Genomic DNA, 22,956 nt, shown 5'->3' with positions numbered 1-22,956 from the left:
TGAGCGCGCCCACGGTTTCATGCCCACGTCGCCACGCGCCTGCGTGCGGATTTCGGCACCTATTTCCACGGGCACCCCCGCGCGTGCATGTGCCCCCTGTGTACACTCCCCCCCTGCACCCCCCTGGGCAACCCCCCACGCCCCCCCACGCCCCCCCCATGCAACCCCCTGTGCACCCCCCTATATTCCCACCGTGCGCACCCCCCATGCACCACCACGCACGCCCCCTCCATGCCCCCCCATGCCCCCCCCACTACACACTCCCCATGCCCTCCCATGCACCCCCCCATGCACAGCCCCTCATGCACCCCCCCACGCAACCCCATGCCCCCCCCATGCTCCCCCCACGCCCCCCCATGCACACCCCCCATGCACCCCTCCACGCACAGCCCTTCGTGCACCCCCCATGCACGCACCCCCCATGCCCCCCCCCGCTCCTCCCACACCCCCCATGCACCCCCCATGCCAGCACCCCAGCCTCCCATGCACCCCCCCGCACCCCCCTCCATGCCCCCCCATGCACCCCCCCACCCCCCATGCTCCCCCCCGCACCCCCATGCACACCCCCCCATGCACCCCTCCACGCACAGCCCCCCATGCTCCCCCCACGCACTCCCATGCCCCCCCATGCTCCCCCCACACCCCCCCATGCACACCCCCCATGCACCCCCCACGCACAGCCCTTCATGCACCCCCCACGCACCCCCCCATGCCCCCCATGCTCCTCTCACACCCCCCATGCACCCCCCACGCACAGCCCCCCATGCACCCCCCCGCACCCCCCTCCATGCCCCCCCATGCACCCCCCACCCCCCATGCCCTCCCCCCCATGCCCCCGCCCCCCCGCACACGGCCGCGCGCCCTCCCCGCCCCCCCCGCCCCGCGCACACCCCCGCCGGGCCCCCCCGAGGCCCCGCCCCCTCCCGTCTCCCCCCCCCCCCCCCCCCCCCGGCGCTGTCCAATGGGCGCCGCCCCCCGCGCCCCGCCCCCCCCGCTCTCTTAAGCCGCTCCAATGCCCCCGCGCCGGCCGCGCGCCTCCGCTCCGCCGCCCCGCGAGCAGCTCCGCGCCGCCCGGCCCCGCCATGGAGACCGGCAGCAAGGTGAGCCCGCGCCGAGCCGAGCCGAGCGGCACCGGTACCGGCACCGCCCCGCCCGCAGCACCGGCGCTGTTATTCCTTTCCCCGCCGGCCCCGCTCCCTCCGGTGCCCCCGGAGCGGCGGTGCTGCCCCGGTGCAAGTTGGCGGGGCCGGTGCGCGGGGTTGGGGTTGGGGTTGGGGGGTGGGGGGGGGATATAAAGCCCGGGCGCTGCTCGGGGTCCGGCTGCTCGGGATCCTGCCCCCGGGCTTGGGCCGCGGGGGTTTGGAGCTGCCCGAGCTTAATTGCGTCAGATTTAATCGCACCGCTGCTCCCGGGGCACGGCCGGGGGGCTGCGGGCGGCGCTGCGCTCCCCTCCGCCCCTTCCCCCGCTCCGCGTTTTGGGTTCAAACTGAAAGGAAACGAGAAACCGAAAGGCGAGCCCCGAACCGCAGCAGCTGATCCCGGCCCGAGCTGCCCGGAGAGCGCCTCGGAAAGGGGCTCGGGGGGGGGCGCAGCCGGGAAGGGCAAACCGAGGGGCAACCGAGCGCTGCCCGGCCCAGCTGGGGGGCTGCGGGGGGCCCGAGGCACCCCGGGCGCCGGCCCCGTCGCGGGGGGGGGCTCCCCGCGGACCCGGTGGCGTCGCAGCGGTGCCGAGCCCCGATTCCGCCGTGTTTTGTTGGAAACGGGGTCCCAGGAGCGTGGTCGGGGGGTGAGCGGGAGGCACCGGGCTCAGAGCAGCCCCCCCAGGGGCTGGGCTGGAGCGGGGAAGGGCTTTAAAACTGATGCAACTTGGTGGGGCTGCGGGATGGGCTGTGGGGCTGTAGGCTCGTTCCTATCAGACCCCGGTGTGGGGGGTCTGGGTGGGCAGAGGTGCCCGCCGGGCCGCTGCCGAGACCCCTGTCCCGGGGCGTTACGCCAGCACGGCGGCCTTGCTGGGGAAGGGAGCAGAAATGGCTCCTCGGCGGTGCCAAGTGCCGGGCGGCGCGCTGTCCCGCATGATAAAAAGCCAGCTTCCAGTTCAGCTCGTGGTGGGAGCCCGGGTGGCTTCTGGACTTCGTCAGCGATGGCTCCGAGCGATGTTCCTGCTCCGCCGCGGGCAGCGAGAGCCGTGCCCGGCTCCTGGCCGCTTTCCGGGTCAGCCACCGGCAGAGCGGGGCTGGGGAGCTGCGTCCAGCCTTCCTCCTGTCCCCGGGTTCGGGGTGCCTTTTGGGAGTAGCGCGGCTTTTTCCTTCAAGCAGGCTGTGCTGGACTGCTGGGGGAAGGCTTTTTTGGGGGATCGCTGGGGGGAGGAGGGGGTTGGCAGGCGGTGCAAGGTGCTGGGGAAGGAGCCCGGGGACGTGACGGCCGGGAGCATGTCAGAGCCAGCGGAGGGAGGCATCAAGGAAACTTGCTGTCTTCCTTCACAAAGAAATCCGAGGCACCGCCGGGCAAATCCAGCCCTCAGCTACAGAAATGGAGGCTTGCAGGGGCCAGGGACAAACCCGGTCTGTTTTTGTGTCTGTAACAGCAATTCCCGTTAGATCAACTCACGTTAGAAACGGTCTATTTTGGTTAAGTGAGTAATCAATCACAGGGCCAGCCTGCTACTCCGTCATGGGCGACGCTTAAATCCCAAGCGCGTGTTTCCGAAAGGGCCCCGTCCCATGGCAGCCAGGCACCTGGCAGCCCACCCCTGGGGGGGCCGGGGGCCATGAGCAGCGTGGGGGGGGGACCCCGGGGCTGTGGCTTGGGACTTTGCATAAGAAAACATTTCCTGGGCTTGTTAGAGAGGCATTCCTGTGGTTGCAAAATTCAGAGGGATCTTGTTGATGTCCCCAGCTGACCTTCTTAAAAAAAATAATAAAATAAAAAAGTAAAAACATTGGGCTTTTTCCCCTCCCCTTGCTGTGAGCTTTCTCCCACATCGAGGCCCTTTGGCAGTGATAATCCCAGCACCCGCCTGGCCCCGGAGCCCCGCACGAGCCCGCGGTGATCGCGGTGGGGCTGGCGGCTGTGCCAGCCTCCCATGCCCTGCCTCGGCTGCGAAGAAACTCCCTCGGCCGCCCTGTCTGCGGGCACCGGTCCTGTGGCACGTGCTCCCAGTGCCGTGTCCGCTGCGTGGCGTTATCGTCAGGTTTACCCAGCGCTGAGCAGTGACAGAATTTTTTCCCGGACAGAGCCAACGCAAGCCCCGAGTTATCGCTGGGCTCTGGCTGCCTCCCCGGAGGCTGCGCGGTGATGCAGCGGGGGCCGGGGTGGCGGTGCGGTTCCTTCCCCGGCAGGACGGCGTCTCCGTGAGGAGGGAAGCTGCCGGCATGTGATGGTGTTCTCCCTCCCCCCCAGTTCCCAAACTGGGCTGTGACGGGGGTCTGCGCCTTGTGGGATGAGCCCCTGTGTAGCCGAGGTGTAAGGAGAGGTCTCGGGGGGGGGGTTGAGGTGTTCATTTTAGTTTGCTGGGAGCCTGCCTGTGCGTGCCATCCCAGCTTGCTTGTGCTACGGCTGGGCGAGATGCCGTGCTCGCAGGGCTGTCTGTTTTGTGATGCAAAGTTTATTTTCTGTCGTCTGCTGCCCCCATTCCAGCAGCCTGGCGGAAGCCTCTCGTGCCGCTGGCTTCGTCTCTCGGGCAGTGGTTTCGTCACAAAAAGCCTTTGCAGGAGACATCCTGCGCAGCGAGCAGGCTGTGAACCCTTACTCCAAGCGCCCTTGCTGGCGGGAGTGACCTTGCTGGCGGCTGTGGGGTGGGGAGGATTACTCACACGAGTAAGGATTTGCTCTCTCAGACTTTATTTTTCCAAAACACCGAGCATGTGCTCAGGCTGCATTCAGGCAAGCCGGCGGGTGCCCCCGCACACCCACGGAGTTTCATTGTCCGAGAAGCAGCCTGGCGTTCAGAAAACCTCACGGGGATCTGACAAACCCTGCTCCCCCCGCCGGGCAGCCTGCAGGCAAAGCCTGCTGCTGCCGGTGCCCGCTATGGCAAGGCATGTTGCGGAGGGGTCACGTTTGCAGCAGGCTGCATGCCTCATCTTTACGGGCTATTCTAAAAGTGGATCGTCCTGGAATTCCCTACTGGGACTTTTTTTTTGAGATTATTCATTTCCTTGTTCCATTAGGCAGGCAGCGTTCCGAAATCCTTCCACGCTGGTGAAAAATGGGTAAAAAGTGAGGCAAGGGAGATGAGCAAAGGCAGCGTGGTCTGCTTGGGGCTGAGCTAGCATCCCTCGCGCCGCAGGTGCTGGTGAGTGGGGCAGCGCCCAGGTGACGCTCCCCGGTATCCTCCGAGCATCTTCACTTCCATGTTCAGCAGCAAAGGAAGCAGGAAACGGCGAGCCAAACATCCTTCATGGCGAGCTCTCACCTTTGCTTAAAAACCTGGCTCTTGCAGTATGCCGGAGCGAGGAGAGGGTATGGGTCTCTTCCTATAGCGCATAGGGCTCCCTGTAGCCGGTACAACACGGCTCTTGTCTGTCTTCAGGCTGTGCAGGCGTTCATTTGGAAGTAGCTGTGCAGGAGTAGGAGGGGGAAGTGCTTTTGCTGAACTCCAAACAAAGCTGCTGCTTTCTGTTAGGCTCCAAGTGAGGGGTTAACAAAACAGAGCTCGCTGCATGGGTTTACAAGAGTTTCCCATGAAAGACGGCCGCTAGAAACCAGCTTTTTTTTTTTTCGGCTCTCCATCTTGAGCCTCTCCTTTAATGGCAAGGTTAAGGCTGAAACGCAGCCGGCCGAACGGCGGAGCAGGCTCGGCAGCGTGCTTGGCGCTCGAATGCAGGCGCACGGCAGTGAGCAGGCGGCGCTGACTCACAGCGGTCCTGGCCAGGCTGCTGGCTTCGCCCAGGAACGGTGGCCAAAAATGCCAAAAGCCTATGCTGGAACTTTATTCCTTCATCTTGAAGCTGGTGGTGTTTCTTAACAGAAAGCTGGGGATTTCTGTCAAAGGTTAAGCTTGCAAAAGTAGTGTTTTTCTTCCTGATAGGCACCGTGGGGTGTATAAAACAGAAGGAAGGGTCTATTAAGTGTTTTTTGGTGAACTTCTTGAAGTGTAGTCCAAAGTGTATGCTCAGGGCTGAAGACTTTCACTCCTTGAACGCACTCACTTAAAGCGAGGCTTAGCGCCCTGTTTCTCCCATACACCAATACAAAGCCTCTGTCCTCAGTTGTGCTGATTCTTTTTTTTGATAGTGAAATCCCAAGCCTGTGCTGGAGAAAGCCCCTTGTGAAGAGCCAGTACTGCCTGTAATCTTCCTGGAGCAAAGTTCATGCTGAGGACTGGCCAGAGCGCTGCATCCCCATCCCCGGCCGTCGCTGCTCCCTTTCATAAAAGCTAGCTGGGCAAACAGGCGTGTTGCAACGGCGTGACTCACCTGCAATGTACTGCACACCCCTCCTTGCTTCCTGCTCGCCCCAAGTGTGCAATACGTGGGGATCGATGACAGGTATTCCTAGATGTGTGAACCGGTGCTCACCGGCACGCTCCTGTGTGAGGAGAAGGCTTTGTGTGGCTAAACAAGGCTGAAATTGCCGCCCTTCAGATGGGGAAAACAAAAAACGCAAGGCACTTCTAAGCGTTTGTTCAAGCACAGGTTGTTTTTTATACATTAATGGTGGTGTGCGTTGTAGCTGTGTGGAGCAAAGCCATCTGAGGCCAGCGTGGTTTGTGCTGAATAGCCAGAGAGTTGGAAGAAATTACAGCCCTGCGACACCGAGCTGTGCTGGCTGGACGGGGGAGCTTGGGGTTGGGGTTTTGGAGCACGGGGTGGATTTCTGTGCCCGCCACTTGTTTTTCTCTAACTTTGGCAGCATTTCTCAGCCTGCTCTCACCCTGCATTGCAGGTCTGGGCCACAAAGCTGCAGTGCTGGGATTTGTTGGGGGGGCGGAAATGCGTTTTTAATTGTGGAAAGGCTTTTGGGCAGCAGTGCGAGGGAGAGCAGTGTCACCGTAAAAATGGAAACCTGCCAGGTGTGCGGGGCCTCGCCACCAGCTTGTGGGGTCGGTGGGGCGCAGGAAACCCAAGTCCAAACTCCTGCGGCCAGTTTTGGGAACTGTGGCCCTGAGCTGGTCCTCGCTCTGAAGTTGGCATTTTCTTTCCAAGGTTTGTCGGACGTGCTGAACAAAAGCAAGTGACAAAACCTCCCCAGTTTCTTGTGAAGTGGAATTGTTGTGTTCAGGCCAATGCTAATTAATGAACTTAATTAATGGGGCTGGCTTTATTTCCTGAGGCAGCTCAGGGTCCTGTTGCTGCTCTTCGCAGTGAGCTTCCTAATTCCCTGTTAAAGCGGAGAAAGGCAGATTGGCAGGAGAGCCAAGACCAGCAAGCAGTAGTTACTGTTGCCGAATGCTTAGTGTTTCAGCGCATAGCCCTTGGTGTGTTGTCTGCAGTCAGCTGTCACCATCACCGTGTTGTGCTTCGGTGGGTCTGCCTGACACCAGACCTCTGGAAATGTCCCTCTGTGGTGCCAGAGGAGCAAAGTGGGGCTGGAGGTAGCTGGGCAGGCTGCCACTGCCTCCAGGTCTGTGGTTTCACCATGCTCCCCAGCTACGCTCCTGCTTTTGGTCTTCCAGCTACAAACAAGTGCTGGGGACCACTGGACACGTGGCAAAACCTGCAGTAAGGGGGGTCTCAGTGGCTGCGGGGAGCTCTAGCTCCCCAGGGAGCGGTATACTTTTATGTGAGCTCCTGCTCACAGAAGTTTCTTCTTGGGAATCTCGATTCCTTGGGAATCGTGCACTGGATTCCTGCTTTGCAGGAAGGGCAGCGTGCTCTGGCCAGGAGCACCTGGGAGTGCCGGGCTCTGTCCAAAAACAATGCCAGGGCCCAGCCGCACTGCCTGAGCGGCCAGCACTTAATTGCAGGGGTGCGGGGAGCCTGGGGAGCCCCATGAAATGACCTGTGACGGGTCTGGGAACCAGATGCAACTGTCCCTTGTAGAGGGCTAGATTTGTCTGGGCTAGATTCAGCTCAGCCAAAATTGTCTTGGAGTCTGTCTGGTGCTTCCTCTTGGCTGGTGGTCTCCAAGGGCCTGGGTCCAGCACCAGAAAACCAGGGCAGGGCTTTGGGTGGGCGTTAGCCTGGATCTGGGCCGGCAGCGCCCCGGTGAGCTGCCTGGTACTGGTGAAGCCTTGCACACTGAGCGTGCTGGGTGGCTGCTACCACTGCGCTACATCATTTGTATTTTTGGGGACTTGCTTTGTGCACTCACCGTCTGTTTCTCTTGCTGTTGTCCTCCACTTGGGCTGAGGTTCACCTTCCAGGGGTCTGTGCTGGGCTCCCGTTGCACGCCTCACCTCTGGGCCCCAGCACTGCTGCCTGCTGTTGATGTATCGAGTGAAATGTGTGAAATGCATGTGGGTCTCGCCTCAAAGACAGCCACAGCCAGACACCAGGACCTGACATCTGACAATTGCAACACGGGTTTTCCCTCTGCAGGAAAAGAGAGGGGGCAGGAAGCGAGGGGGCCGCACTGAGGGAAGAAAGGCCCTTTCAGGCAATCAGGCAGAGAAAAGGAGCAGGAGGAGAACTGCAGGGACGGCTGTCGGGGCTGGGATGTGAATGGGAGAAGTGCGGCTGGAGGAATAAGTAGGTGGTCAGGTCAGGGAGCCGGCGCGAGCGGTGCCGCCGGGGTTGTGCCGGGACAGCGGAGGAGGCGCTCGTGTCGGCAGGCAGGAAGCGCCCTGTGGGACCCAGCTGCTCGCAGGTAACCCGCAGGAGGCCGGCGGCAGCTGCGGAAGGAGAAGCGAGACTGCTGTATGCGGTTTCGGGCCCTTCCTGGCAGACTCACTGCGTCACAGACTGGCCCATCCCAAAACGAGATGGCGTGTGCAGCAGGGCTCTTGTGCCAAATCAGGTGCCTGTGGCTGAGGCTTTGGCTCTCCCCAGCAAGGGAACAATGCCTGGGATTTGGTAAAGAGTGCTCGCCCGCCCCAGCGAGGCCTCCTGTCTGCCACAGCAAGCATCGCAGCTGTGTGCGAGTGCTGAGCCCCAGAGAAGGGGCTTTAAGTTCACGTGAATGTCCCTAAGCTGATTAACCGAACCTGGGAACATCAAATCCCTGCTCTTGGGGCACTGTGGCTGGGCTGAGCAATGGGGAAATCTCCTGCCAGGGATAATTGGGCCATTGATGGAGGTGTCCAAGTGCTGGCCTGCCCTGACCTTGCTCAGAAACAAGCCTCCAATTGTTGCTGTAGCTTAAGCAGGAGAAAAGGGAGGTGGGCAAGTGCTTGCCAAATAGCCAAAGGCACTGAGGCGTTGGATAAATGCTGGGATTTTGCTTAGTAACAGTGAATTAGGCTCTGACACAAACCTTTGTTAGCGGTGGCTGAACCATGCGGTCCAGGCCATCTCCATGCTGGTGACGGGGATGGTGCTGCTGAGCGTGGTTGTGCTTCACCATGCTGACCCCCAAGCCTTTGGTGCTGGGGCTCGGCTGCCCCAGGAGCACCTCTCCTCCCCTGCTGTTTTCTGTCCAAGGTCACAGAGTCCGACAAGGTGCCTCGGCAGCAGAGCCTCGCAGCACGGCACAGCAGGAGCCGTGAGCACCCAGGTGCTTTGGGCAGATCCAGTGCACGGGCTCCTGCAACATCCCTGAAAGCGGCCCCAGGAGCCGGGTGCCAGGCACTGCATGGCCAAACCAAACAGGGCCGGGTGCGGTGGGCGGCTGGGGATATCGCCGGTATGCTCTGCTATGTCGCTATCTCTGGCGTGCCGTCGCTGCGGCACCCTGGCTCTGAGCGCTTGGCGTGGGGGATGTGGCACATGCAGTGACCCCGATGTCTGGGACTGTCGTGGCCTAAAGCCTCTGGCCTGAGTCAGGAGGCAAAAAAAAATAATCCTGGCATCCCGAAAGTGTTGTTACTTAGCCCACGTGGATGTCAGGAAACCATGGAAGCAGGACGTCCCTTTTGTCCTGGGTTCTGCCCATTCACGCTTGCCTGGCACAGCCGGTCCACCCTGGTGGGTGCCCAGGTGCTGGCTCGGTTTGGGTGAGCACAGGGCCCCCCCAGGGTGCTGCAATTTCAGTTTTCTGGTGGTTTGGATTTGTGGAGGGGGCCCGGGGCTGTGCTTGTGGCTTTGATCGGAAGGAAGACCCCTTCCCTCTGGAGCTCTGGAGGGAGGCATTTTGGGGGGGTTGCTTGGCCCCCTCAGCACAGCCAGTCCCACATCTTGGCTGGGGGGCTCCCCGCGGCCTGAGGCGGGTCTGTGGCACGCGGCCTCCTGAGCCCGCTGGGCTCAGCGTGGGCTGGGGTCTGCACCCTGTGGCGGCTGAGTGGGTTGTGGGCCCACCAGTGTGTCTGCCTGCTCCAGCAGCGTGTGGAGCCATCGTGCTGGGGGGCTTGCCCCATGGAGGCCAAGGGGGGTTGCTGAGGGCACAGCATGAGCCTTCGATGCTTTCCCCTGGGAAGAAGTCACGGGTGTGTAATCTGGCCATAGAGGATCTCTGTGACGGAGGTGGTGTGAGCAGGGCGGCAGGGACAGACATCTGAGTCGCTTGACTTATAAAGTATGTAGTACCAGTGGTTCCTGGGGCTTTTGTGCTGCCTCGGACTTAGCAGCTTCCCAAGGTGACCGGGGGTCCCAGAGGCAGGGGCAGATGGGCAGGGTGCTGAGAGGGGGCGAGGAGGACCTCGGTCTTGGGGGTAGGAGGGCCTGAGCAGAGATGGGGGCTTGCCCGCTGCCGGGTCCTGGGCGGGCTGGGGGTGCCTGCTTGGGGCAGAGCCTGGGACCCACACCTAACCCCTCTCCTTTTTCTCCTTCACACAGATGACAGCTCGCCTGATGCTGGCTGTGGGAGGAGCAGTGCTGGGTTCCTTGCAGTTCGGCTACAACACTGGTGTCATCAATGCCCCGCAAAAGGTGAGAGCGGAGCGGCAGCAGGACAGCATGCGTGTGCCGATCCAGGCATGGCAGCGTGCACCGAGCAGCCTGTCTGTGGCAAAATGGGAGGGTTGTGCAAAGAGGCTCTTGCAAGCGAACACTTACTGCCCACCTCGCCCCTCCACCATGAGCCTGGCTAAAATAGTACATCCTGCTAGGCAGCTTACTGCCTCTAATGGGATTTGTTAAGGAGCTGTTTAGCTCTTGTGCTCCCAGGAGAATTAGTTTCCTCTTGCTTAGCGTTTTGCTGGTGAATTCTGGGAATGCATGTGTGTGCTTCGAGAGGCTCTTGGGGTGGGATCTGTGTAACTTTTAACCTCAGCCTTAGCGAAGATTTCAAAGCTAATTGGGACCTTAGTCATCTCCCGGGCAGTGACCTCGCTGATGGGCAGCTGAAGAAGCTGGTTGTTCTCCCACATGCGGCTGAGAGCCGGAGCCCAGACGCGCAAGGCATGCCATGAGAACTCCAGCACTTTCTCTGGTGTGGCTTTGCAGGGCGAGCGGTGGAGGAGTTTGGGATGTGAGCAGGCCTGGGAGTGCTCACCCACGTGGCCTCACAGATCTAGATAACAGCCCCGGTGGGCTGCCTTAGCAGGGAGGGGCGGATAATTATTGCCCCAGTGGAGGCAATGTGCAGGAGGCTGCAAAATACCAATGGTTTGGGGTTGCCAGAGCTGCCTGGCCTCCACCACAAAGGAAGCGGGGTGCACCAGCCCCCCCATGCCTGCTGAGCCTTCACACCCATCTTCTGCCCTGCAGGACGGAGGCGGCATTGGCTCCGAGGGCCGGTTTCGGCTGCGGCAGGGAGGGTGTCTGGCACTGCCTCCTGCCTGTGCCCTTTTGCCACAGTGCGGGGTACCTGGCGAGCTTGCTCACCCTTGACTCAGCAGGCGCCAGGCGGTGACGGCTGGGGAGATGGGAGGCAGGGCTGATCCTGCTCTGGGTGTGGATAGCAATAACTCACCCGGCCTGGGTAACTGCTGTCCTGCCAGGCTGCAGCAGGCTGTCCTCCCTCCCACTTCTGAGACAGGAGCCTGGAGTGGGGCAGAGCTGCGGGGGGCTGGGAGCAGTCCCTCTCCCAGCTGCTGGGGTGGCTGCAGGGCTTTTTTCCAGGGGGCAGACGTGGGGACCTGCTGTGGGATGTGGCAGCTGTCTCTGGTGGGGGGTGGCAGGATCCTTCATGGGGTCTCAAAGGGAATCTGAAGACCCCAGTTAGTTGGTAAAGGGTGAGGGTGTTGGAATGCCTGCAGGAGCATTTATGGGGGGGATCCCATGCAGGCATCAGAGACTAAACATCCCCAGGTAAGTGGATGAGCAGGGACAGACAAGATGAAATGACATAGCTGTGTGTGAGAGGGAATGAACAGCAGTAGGTATTTGCTTTATTTTACTGCCTCTAGCAGATACCAGGACCCTCCCATGATCAGGCACCTGGTGGGTACTTGGAAGCTCTGAAAAACATGGGGTTCCTCAGAACTGCACAACCTTTTGAAATTTTACAGCCCTGGAAATGTTAGCTCAGAAATCCTGTATTGTGCTTGTTACGTGCCCTGGGCAAAGCTCAGCTGCCAGGGTAAGGTGTTGAAAGACAAACTGGGCTCCAGCTGCCGCTTGGCTCGAAGGAACTGGCTGTTCCTGGGCTGCAGAGAGAGTTAAAACATCAAAGCCTCTGGTACACAATCCCAAATAATTAAAAACACTGAGGCAGAATTTGTGCCACTACTGTTAATCTTATTACTGGTGGGATTGGCCAATGGGCTGCGAAATCTCCTGACATTGCCTGGGAGCACAAACACCAGCGTGTCACCTCGAGCACTGAAAAACTTGTGAAAGGGAAGATCCCATGCAAGTACTTCCCAAAACATGTCAGCATGGGAGGCTGAATCCTCTTAATTGAGGGGAGCAGGGTGCTTCCTTGAGGCTGCAGCAGTCTTCATGCTGCAGGATGCTGGGGGCCCGCACCTCCCGGCAAGCTCCTGTGGTGCCTGTGGAGGCCGGGCTCGTGGGACGGTGCCATCTTTGCCTCTGCACTGGCTCTGCCAGCAGCCTGGATGGCTCTGAATGTCCCCCCCCATGCTGGCAGCCACAGGGACTGCTCTGCTCCTGGGGGATGTCTGGTCCCCCTCTCCAGGAAGGGGGAGTTGTAGGAGGGCCTCAGAGGGTGCCACCGCTCCAGCTGACTTGGTGTCAGTGCTTTGCCTGCGTGAACGAAGCCCAAGGGCTCGAGCCTGTTCCTGCCCAGCCTCCTTGCTCCCATAGTCTTTGGGTGTAGAGTCAGGAGCACTGAAAGCATCCAAGAGCCAGAGCGCTGCAGCATCTGCTGAGGGCATTGTGCTGTTCTGGCTCTGCTGGAAAACCCTGGCCTTCCCCTGCCAGATGTCATCGCCGGGCACCAGCAGGGCCCACCTGTGCTGGTGGCCTTCACATTGGTCAGTGGCGAGGCTCCGGTGCGAGGCGGAGGTCGGGGAGAGGCGTTTGCCTCCTGCCCATCCCGGAGACAGGCAGTGGGAGCAGCGCGTGCAGCGCAGTGAGCCGGGAAGGCACGGAAGTGTGCTGGGAAGTGGCTTTATGGTTTCTGCTCTCATTTCCCCATCCCCTGAGCTCCGTGCAGAGGAGCACTCCTGACATGGCGCAGTGTGCTCTGGGACCTCGGGGAGCAGATGCTCTGTAATTACTGCGTTGCATCAGTGCCATACCTGCCCGACTCCAGTGCCTGGGATGAGGACGTGAGTCATTTCCTTACATCTCTTTTCCTTATGGCTGCAGGGACTTTTCTCCAGCCTGTCCAGCTGACCCACTGCAAAGGGAGATGTGAGTCTCCTTGAGGTGGGCATGGACCACATCTGAACTGCCCTAATGGGGTCTCTTCTTGGGGACAGGCACCAGGTGTGATGTGAGGGGAGGCACATGGATGGGTTTTTCGCAAGGAATGGGTAAGATCTTCCCCCAAGGTGTGTTGCCAGGTGCTTCCACATCTTACAGAGCGTGGTGGAAGCTGTCCAGCTGTGCCCTAAAACCCTGGGAGCTCTGGTTCATACGGACCCACAGCAAACAAAGGTCCCTCTGCCTCAGTTTCCCCTTGTGCTTTCTTAGTGTTAAGCCCCTGGGCTCAGCCTTGAGATGGGCTGTGTTTTGGGGATGAGTCTCCTAGCAAGCTGCATTGTGCGTGAGGTGCAGAAGAGATGGGGAAAGTGGTTTGAGGTGCCCATTTACTGCAGGAAAGCCCTGCCCTGTACCAGGGGAACAAGACAGCAGCGCACAGGGAGGTGGGAGGAATTCTGTTGTGGGCAGCAGGATGTTCTGGGTGTGGGGATTAAACCCCTGCAGCTGCAGGCTTTGTGTCCCTGCCGAATCTGAGCCCTGAACTTTAACTGTGGGAAGCAGGGCATGGGACTGGGGTGCATCAGCCCCTTGGCTTTGGCAGCGTGCATCCAGCAATGCTTGCCTGCACCAGCACCCTGCAGCCAGCTGCCTCACAAAAAAAAAAAAGCTAAGAAAGCCTCCTTTCTTGCACTGAGGGCTGAACACCGGGTTTGTGGTCCTCTTAATATAGTCCTCCCTGCTCGGCGCTGCTGAAACAGCTGCTTGTTCCTTGTAGGGCGTCTGTAGACATGATGCGTGGAGGGGACGGCCTGAAACTGGGTGAGGGCTCGTGGAAAACAGCTCAAATTAAATGAGGGTGAGGGAGGAAGGCAGGAGGGACACAGAGAGCCTTTGGGAAGTGTAGCTCTTCTTTCTTTGACCCCCAGTCTTCACGCTTCAAGCTCAAAAGGGTTTTTCATCCATGTGTGGCAATCAGATCACGGTGGGATTCTTCATCGATCACTTTTGCACGAGGAGAAGGGTTTGCAGGAGGGTTGGTTTGTTTTTTTGAGCTGGGGGGCTGGGGGAGCCTTCGTGGTGCCGAGAGGAGCAGCAAACCCACAGCCCAGAGGAAGCTGGGCCCTGGCTGCGTATCTCAGCCAGCCCTGGGGCACCAGCCGGCACTTGGATGATTTTCCTCGAAGGGAGAAGGATGGAGGCCTCTGGGGAAGGCAGGGAGGGATGTTGTACACCACAAAGTTTGGGCTGTGTGCTGTACCCTCAGGGGAGGCAGAGAAGTTCTTGGGGATTTTGGACCTGCACCCTCCCTCGCTGCTTGGCCTGAGCCAAGCCCCCCCGGCAGGTACCGCCTGCTGGAGGGGCTTCACTCCCCAGGGCTCAGAGCTGGCGAACACGGCCAGAAGCCTTCCTCCTCCCTCACTGCCACGTTTTTGGAGGGTGGCTGTGCCCAGGGGCCTCGCAGCTGCCCATGCTGGCAGGGTGGGCGATGGAGCTGTTCCTGCTCACCCGGGGGATTTTTGGGGTCTTCCCAGTGGGGTCAGGGTGTGCAGCCTCCGCTCGAGAGAGCGATGGCACCTGCGCTCTGATCCCACTGGAGAAGGAGGTGATGGTTTCCAAACTGCCTTTTGCAGTCCTGCTGTTCCTCGTTCCCAGGAGGCAATAAAACAATGAATCAGGGCTGCTGCTGCTGCTAACAGTTCCACTTGTGTGTCCTAGCGGAGAGCCGCTGCAACCTGATAGTGCTTTGTGTGTGGAGCTGCATCCCGTGTCCCATTGCTGCCCCTATTTTTAGCCTACATCATGCCAGTGTGTTCATTATATAAATTGTTAAATAACTGCAGCCAGTAAATTCCTCGTAGAGAAGACGGGGTTATTACCTTCTCTGCCCAGCCTGATATTTTAAACACTGTTTCCCTTTAACCCAGCATCCATCTCCCTAACACAATTTTCGAGTGTTTTAATTATTGGGACTTTAGGTTTCAGGCTCTTGATCTGGGAGGAGAAATCAAGAGCTTGAAAAATGAAGCCTGCTCCTTGCTCTGTGCATCTCCGAGTCCTGCTGCTGTGCAAGCCAGCTTGGCGTGGGGTGTTTAAGGCGGTGGGCTTTTCTGACAGGCAATCCTGTGTGCTCGAAATAATTACAATTGCTTGTTTTGGTGACTTTAGGAAAGGAGGGAGGGGGTGGGGACAGGACACACAAGCGTCAAAACATCTAGGCGAAGCAGGACGGGGTGACCTGGAGGCAGATGAATGAAATTACTTAAGCCTTGTGAAATCCTTGTCATTTGGGGGTTTGTGAAAGGAGCAATTTAAAAAGGAAAAAAAAATTCCCACCATCATTATTGAAATTTACAGTGAGGTACGTGGTACAGATTGTATTTCTTGGGCTTTCTCTGCCAGGGATTCTCATTCATAGTTAAAGTGATGGAAAAACTAAACGAAGACTTATTGTGCAGACGCTTTCTGAGGCTCATAGCACTGCTCGCAGGAATGAAGGCTTGCTTCCCGCTTGGGAGCTGAGCGTGCGTGCAGCCATTTGAAGCTTCAGGATCGATGATTGTCTAAGAGCAGCTTCTCTTGCTTGCATGAAGTCTTTCCTCCTTGCAGACAGGGTTGCTCCTCTCTTAGAAGGGATGGTGTCGGTGCATCGCTGAGACCCATGCGTATTTCTTTTGGGCATGGGTGAGCCTTATTCCGGGAAGGGGCTGTCCATGACCCTTAGGTAACTTGATTGAAGCTCTTTGGCAGTTGGCTGGCTGTGTTTCTTTAAGAATATATATTTAAAAAAATGTTATTCTGCTAAGAAAGTAATTAAAAATGTGCACCTGTCTTGGCTGTCAGCAGCTACTACTAAAGTAAAGTCCTAGCAACATATCAGTAGGGAAAAGGGGGTGGTTTTTTAAACTGGGGTCTTTGTTTAGTAGGATTCAAGCTGTGCTCTGGCACAAGTATTGCAAAAATACACTAGAAACGAGCACAAGGAGCTGTGCAGGGGGATGAAAACTGAACTCATCCACCTCCAGCTGCACAGACCATGTTGCTTTCATCCCCATCTTCCTCCCTTGTCTGTCCATCTTCCTCCTCCCCGCGTGTAGCTTCTCCTCTAGAGATGGAGACCCGAGCCGCCTCCTGCAGCCCGCTCAGCCCCTCGCCATCGCTCCCTGGGCTCTGTGGTGGTGACCAAGGAGGAGCCTGACCTTCCCACAGCGGAACGGCCGCTTCAGAGGCTTTTTGGCAGTGCTGAGCGTTGGCAGGGCGAGCCCAGAACCTGTCTGGCTGCATTTTCCCTGTGCATCCCTTTGGGTTTCCTCCCAGATCCAAGCCCTGCTATCAGCTTGCTGCCAGCCTGCAGCTGGGTGGCTCCCATCAAGTGGAAAGCAACGAGTACTGGGTTTAATGGGAGCGTGCCTGCAAACCGGGGCTTGCTCAGTGACACATTGTCTTGTGACGGGGAAGAGATGGGCCAAGCCTTGTGACTGAGGCTTGCGGGCCAAGGCAGGGGTGATGGGGAGCTGCCTGCAGGCTGTAGGTGGCTGGGCCGAGGCAGAGGAATTTGTGGCACCGGTGATGCAGATGAAATCTTGAGCAGCAGGAGTGGAGGAGGACGTGCCCAGCCTTAGCAGATGGGTGTGTGGTTAATAGCAGGGAGAGCCCCTCCGCTTTGAAGGGTGCTTGGTTCTGCTCTCGTGCCAGCCTGGGTCTCAGCGGCGGAGGTGCTCTGCTGCCGGCCCATCCTGGCCTTGAGCTGTTTGGGCTGCGGCGGCCGCACCGAAGTCATGGTGGGGTCGCAGGGGCCTGCGGGGAGGAATTAGGGCTGTGACAAGGTGAGGAGCCTCATTCCCCACCGAAACTGGGAAGGGGAATGTCAGCCACTGGCCTGGGGAGCCGTGTTTGGTCCAGACCGTGTGAGCAGCAGCGTGTGGCTGCGGTCACAGTGTTCTGCCGGGGCTGGAGGCCGCAGGTGAGCCCGGTGTCCGCACCACTTCCAAAGCAGGCCTGGGCCTAGCTTCGCATCCCAGGCCGGGTGAACCCTGCCCTGCAGCACGAGGGAGAAGGGCCGGTCCTGTGATGAGCCTGGATCCAGGCAAACCTGTGTTGGGGTGTGCTGCAGCCTTCCTGTGCCAGCATGGCATTTGCGTCAGTGGTGCTGGGGACGAGGTCTGCTGAGGGCTGTGTAGTGGTACCCAGCATCACGGTGGGGACATCAACAGGGCCATGAGCAGAGCTGCAGGCTGGTCTTCCTCAAATGGGGGGCATTATAGGTGCCCATGTGGCTGGGACAGGATGCTATCACTGAAGTGCCTAGCCCTGCGCAGTGTGGTCCCTTAGGCAGGTGTAGGCGAACCTCTTAGCATGAATGAGGCACAGTCTTACCCTGTGGCTTCGTTTCTTCCCCCTTGCAGGTGATTGAAGACTTTTACAACCGCACCTGGTTATACCGATACGATGAGCCCATCAGCCCTGGCACCCTCACCACACTGTGGTCCCTCTCTGTTGCCATCTTCTCTGTCGGAGGAATGATCGGATCCTTTTCCGTGGGACTCTTTGTCAATCGCTTTGGCCGGTGAGCACTGAGCGTGTGGGACCTGTGCTGACCCCCCCCCCCCACACACCCCTCCCAGGGGCCCTGCTGCCTCATCCCCTGTCGTCCCAAACCCACACCCGCCCTCTGTGCTGCACGGAGCGCTGTCCAGAGCTGCAGCCTTGCTTTAGTCACGGCAGTTTTCTCCACTGAGAGCTCCACCACTTCCTCTGGCAGTGGGAACTGGTGGAGGCGGGACTGGCTCTGGCTCATGCCTTGCCCATGAGACCATTCTTCCATCCTCGGTAGCTTGTTACCGCTCTTGCTGGGAGCTGGCACGTCTTCCTTTCCCTGCCTTCTCCAAGGCTTGGCCTGCTGCGGAGCTGAGCCCTTCATGTGAGCCAAATTCATACAGTCTGTCCTATAATAGCTTCCCTGTTGGCTTTTTCAGAGCCCGCTGATTCGGATTAGCTTGTGTCAAAGCTGTGCTGTGTTTTGGTCCTTAGGGCAGCATCTGTTTAACTGTCTGGCTGTCACAGGGGGGCATTGGTCTCATCCCTGCTAGCACCTCTGTTTCTCAGCTGTGTGCAGCAATGTGCTTGCACTGCCTCACAGGCTGTGGAAGCAGATTGAGCCCTGCGTGGTGCTTATGCTTCAGCCTTGAATGCTTTTCTGCATGGGAAATGGCTTTGGACACCTCCCTCAGGCAAAGAGTTGGCGTTTGGTTTCATGCACTTAAACAGTGCCTACTGATACCCCCCTTTAGCCTGACACCTGTGGTCCTCACCGCCCTCCTTCCTTGCCTCCCCAGGCGCAACTCCATGCTGATGTCTAATGTGCTCGCCTTCCTGGCCGCTGTCCTCATGGGCTTCTCCAAGATGGCTTTGTCATTTGAGATGCTCATTCTCGGCCGCTTCATCATCGGCCTGTACTCCGGCCTCACCACCGGCTTCGTGCCCATGTACGTGGGTGAGGTGTCACCGACTGCACTGCGGGGCGCACTGGGGACCTTCCACCAGCTTGGCATCGTCTTGGGCATTCTCATTGCACAAGTAAGTGCTGTCCAGGTGGTCTGTCTGTCTACGCTGGCCACGATGCTGTTTCTGCACAGTCAGCCAGGGTTTCTTCCATGTTGCTGAAGCTGCTCTGGGTCTTGGGATAAGGTGGCCCAGGAGCATTGTTTGTGCTGTGGCTCTGCACAGCCATTCAGAAGGAGCCAGGGACAAAGCTAGGGCTCAGCAGGCACGAGGGTGCTGTGAGATCTAGGATTTGGATAGGCAGCACTGGGACACAATGTCTGTGGGCCACCTGGATGCGGCGTGGGGCTCTGCCCCTCCGATAAGCGCATTGTGAGGCTTGGGCATCCTCAGGTGCCCCAAGAAGGGGAGCTGGATCCAGCTTGCGGCAAGCTGGCTTAAAGGAGAAGGGGAGGCTCCACAGCACTCACGTGGCTCAACCTCTCTTGTCCTCAGGTGTTTGGTTTGGACTTGATCATGGGGAATGACTCACTCTGGCCACTGCTCCTGGGGTTCATCTTTGTCCCTGCGCTGCTGCAGTGCGCCATCCTGCCCTTTGCCCCAGAGAGCCCCCGCTTCCTGCTGATCAACCGCAATGAGGAGAACAAAGCCAAGAGTGGTGAGTGACCCATGTCCCCAAATTCATTTCACTATGCGCGAGGCTCTCAGCCGCTCCTGACCCACCCTTCCTGCCTCCCCTCAGTCCTCAAGAAGCTCAGGGGCACAACAGATGTCAGCAGCGACCTCCAGGAGATGAAGGAGGAGAGCCGGCAAATGATGAGAGAGAAGAAGGTCACTATAATGGAGCTCTTCCGTTCCCCCATGTATCGCCAGCCCATCCTCATTGCAATTGTGCTGCAGCTGTCCCAGCAGCTCTCGGGGATCAATGCGGTGAGTTTAGGGCAGGGCTGGCAGGTTAGGTGCCACAGGTAGCTTGTTCCACCTGGGCACAAAAGCTTGGGCTGTGCTGGCTCCATGTCTCCATTGCCCGTGGGTCTGTACCAGCCCCAAGCTGAGACCCGACTTCTTTCCTCATGGCGCTTCCCTTCCGTTTGTAGGTTTTCTACTACTCCACCAGCATCTTTGAGAAGTCAGGTGTGGAGCAGCCTGTCTATGCCACCATTGGCTCTGGGGTGGTGAACACAGCTTTTACAGTTGTTTCGGTGAGTTTTAGCCTGCTGTGGCTGCCCCACCAGCAACCACTGTGTTAATGCAGGGCTGGACTGGTGGGCTCAGGGGCGAGCATGTAACATGCTCCCCAGGGAAGGTGGGTGCAGGGGAAATAGGAATGCTTTTCCCTGGGCAGGGGGTGTGCTGACAAACACATCTCCCCCATCTGACAGCTCTTTGTGGTGGAGCGAGCCGGACGTAGGACCCTTCACCTCATCGGCCTGGCGGGGATGGCAGGGTGTGCGGTGCTCATGACCATTGCTCTGACGCTGCTGGTGAGTGATGGGGGCTGAAGGGCAACCCCAGGTGGGTGGGCTGGGAGGGGGCACTACACGCTGCTCCTTAGTTGGTGGCTTGTGGGAAGGTATGGTGGGAGAGCAGGACTTCCTCCTCCCAGGGGTGATTGCAGAGTGGTCCCCTCTGCCCAGTTTGCTCTTGGGGTCCCAGGAAACCCTGTCTCCAATCTAGAGAAACCTCATGGCTTCTGCCAGCATCAGGCCTGCCTGCAGTCTTGTTTGCGCTGGTCAGATGCTTTGTCCATCCCCACTGCAGGGCACTCACTGACCTTTTCTCTCTCTCCCTTGGACTAGGACCAAATGCCCTGGATGTCCTACCTCAGCATTGTTGCCATCTTTGGGTTTGTGGCGTTCTTTGAGATTGGTCCAGGCCCCATTCCCTGGTTTATCGTGGCAGAACTGTTCAGCCAAGGCCCTCGCCCTGCCGCCTTTGCTGTTGCTGGGCTGTCTAACTGGACCTCGAACTTCATTGTGGGCATGGGCTTCCAGTACATCGCGGTAATCATCTCCTTCTGCTCTTGGGGGGGAGTGGGTCTGGGGGTGTGTGCAGGCAGCCTTACATTGCGCCAGCTGGATTATGTGATTAGAAGAGATTTTGAGTCCTGAAACCTGTGTTGAGAACAGGACCTGGGTTTGGTTTGAGTTTGGCTTGGGAAATGTGCCTTGGGAAGAGGCCTGGGGACAGGACTTGGGGGGCTAGACATATCCTAGAGCAGGCTGGATTTATTTTTGAAGCAGCAGGTAGGGGCAGGACAGTCGCTAGATGAGAAGCCCCTTGGCTGGGGGGGTCGGGCACCGGCTGTGGTGCACTGCTTTGCACTTGGAACTGGTGAGCAGCTGTGCTCTGGCAGCTCCTGCAGAGCCCCTGGTCTTTGGCTCTGTCTGTACACTCACCACTTTGGTGTCTCCCCTTTTCAGCAACTCTGCGGCTCCTACGTGTTCATCATCTTCACGGTGCTGCTAGTCCTCTTCTTCATCTTCACCTACTTCAAGGTGCCAGAGACAAAAGGCCGGACCTTTGATGAGATCGCCTCCGGCTTCCGTCAGGGAGGCGCAAGCCAGAGCGACAAGACCCCGGATGAGTTTCACAGCTTGGGTGCCGATTCCCAGGTCTAACCAGCCTGCGGCACATCGTCTCCTCCGAGCCTCCCAACTTCTCTCCTGAGTGTTTTTAATGCTTGTACAGAAACCAGGAAGGAGGGAGCGGGGGGTCTGGCTCTTCTGCATACGCTCCTTCTCCAGACTCCCCCACTGGCCGCCTGGTTCATCAGTGACAGACTGACATATTTTTGCTAGGAACGATTTTAGCTGGTTTCATGTCCAGGATTTCAAAGCTGATAGATGCAGAAGCAATGACTAATATTTTAAAACCAACCAAGCAGCGTCGTCCAGCCTCCATGAGCAGGAGGGTGGCTCCCTTTTTAATGAAGTGATAGGTTATTTAATGAGAAATCACATAGTGGAAGGTTTTTAAAGCTGGAAACTTTTTTTAACATTCTAATCATAGAGAAAAACATGTAATTTGACTAAGTCTAAAACAACAAATTTCTTTTTTAAAAAAGTTATTTTTTAAAACAGTCTAAGATTTCAACCCCCTGCGGGTTCGTGGATGGGGATTCCCTGCCCTCTGGGAATGCCTTGGGGCAGCACTGAGGATGGAGAGGTCTGCGGGTGCAGTCCTGCTCCTCTGCGGGTGCCGGGCTTGAGCGTTTCCTGAGGAGGAGGTTGGAAAGGTCACAAGTACTGTAGCAGGTTGCAGAGCACCATCTCCCTTTGCAGTCTCCAGCAGCAGCTCCTCGCCTTTCCAAGTGGAGGGCTCTGTTTCTGGCTGTGCATGCTTCCTTGCCTGGATTTCAGCTGTTCTCTTGCTGGCTGTGCGCTCGGGTGGGCTGAGATGGGAGGGGAGAGGGGTCTCTTAGTTTAATCTTGGCAATATTTGCCTGATTGGTCAACGGTGGCACAAAGTGTCGGCAGATGGGAGAGGGGAGAATGCAGCAGAGCAAACCAGCAGCCCTGGCCTTCCCTAGCGTGACGGCATCCCCGCCAAGTCGAAGCCCTGTGTTGGCAGGAGCGGCCGGCGGTCCCATACTACATCCAGCAAACCTGCCCAGCGCTACCATATCAAGTCCCGGACTCACCGAAATTCATCACATGGATACAAACATTTCCTGCTCTGTGTATAGACTGGAAGATATTTATATTATATATATTTTTGTTCAATGGTGTTAATAGTAGACATTAAGTTATAGTGTTTCTGATTGACAAGCAAAGTACTGTAAATATTCTTGGAGTATATTCACATTGTATAATGTATACAAAAGGTACAGATAAAAGGTATAGTTTCTATAGCAACTGTAAGGAAAGCTTGTACATGGTTAGGATGACTTTTGTATAGTTAATTACCTGCACTGTAGTTGTATCTATTGCACTGAATTTTAGTCTTTAGTATATTAAAAATAAGAAATACCCTTCTTTTAAAACAAAACTTAAAAAAAAAAAAAAAAAGAAAAACACAAAAAGCAGCCCTTCTCCCCTGAGTGCAACTGTTGTAGGAGCTACTGGCACAGGCAGTTATTTAATAGTGGTTTTTTTTATTTATTTGTCTGTTTTGGAAGTGACTATAATAACCACACCTGAAAGTAAATAAAAGGAAGTAAAAGAAAAAAAAAAAACAACCACATGACAGAACTCATCACACATCTGTGCAGCATACCAGAAACTGTGCACTTCTTCCTCCCCCCCCCCCCCAACAGATGCATAAAAATAAGTGCCAAGAGAAAGGCGTGTGGTGTGCTAACAATAAATGAGAATGTATGCAGCGACCCAACCTCCTGTGTGCTGTGCTTTTTTTTTTTTTTTTTGCTGGGGCACGCTGGTGACTTGTGGGCAGTGGATCAAACCCTTACCTGGGCCTTCCCCTTTGGCTCTTGGTCCACCTCGGACATGTGTTTGTGCTCACAGAGCATTTTTCTCTGTGCCACCTCCTGCTCCAGGGGTAGCGGTTGATGGGGAGCAGTGCAACCCCCATAGCACTCCCCAGCACGGTGCCGTTGCTATCCCAGCTGTGGCCCAAGCTAAGGGTTTCTGGCCGTGTTCACCAGTGCCCAGATCTGGGCTAGCTGTGGCCCAACTCCGTTTTTCTTCCCTGAAGCACCTTGCGGTGGGGCTGGGAAGGGGGAAGTTGCGCTGCTGGGGCCAGCGGG

At 57.8% G+C, this 22,956-nt stretch overlaps 1 protein-coding gene across 1 annotated transcript; it reads left to right on the top strand.

The window, feature by feature from the left end:
* Window positions 1-989: 989 nt before the first annotated feature.
* SLC2A1 (solute carrier family 2 member 1) lies at window positions 990-22,272 on the top strand. Its single transcript, XM_066982181.1, has 10 exons — window positions 990-1,100; window positions 9,813-9,905; window positions 17,153-17,313; window positions 18,083-18,323; window positions 18,744-18,906; window positions 18,991-19,178; window positions 19,346-19,450; window positions 19,631-19,732; window positions 20,048-20,251; window positions 20,672-22,272. Exons 1-10 carry the CDS (start codon window positions 1,083-1,085, stop codon window positions 20,867-20,869), a joined length of 1,473 nt encoding a protein of 490 aa, XP_066838282.1. The 5' UTR covers window positions 990-1,082; the 3' UTR covers window positions 20,870-22,272.
* The last annotated feature ends 684 nt before the right edge of the window (window positions 22,273-22,956 follow it).

Source organism: Anser cygnoides, chromosome 23 (assembly GCF_040182565.1).
Source record: "Anser cygnoides isolate HZ-2024a breed goose chromosome 23, Taihu_goose_T2T_genome, whole genome shotgun sequence".
NCBI classification, from domain to species: domain Eukaryota; kingdom Metazoa; phylum Chordata; class Aves; order Anseriformes; family Anatidae; genus Anser; species Anser cygnoides.
The sequence above is the reverse complement of the archived record's forward strand: the minus strand, read 5'-3'. Positions and strand labels throughout refer to the sequence as shown.

What these genes read in the sequence shown, in the direction of transcription:
- SLC2A1 (XM_066982181.1), top strand. An exon ending in TCATCAATGCCCCGCAAAAG is followed by an intron (nt 9,906 to 17,152) that starts GTGAGAGCGGAG and finishes TCCCCCTTGCAG; the next exon opens with GTGATTGAAGACTTTTACAA. An exon ending in TGGGCTTCCAGTACATCGCG is followed by an intron (nt 20,252 to 20,671) that starts GTAATCATCTCC and finishes TCCCCTTTTCAG; the next exon opens with CAACTCTGCGGCTCCTACGT.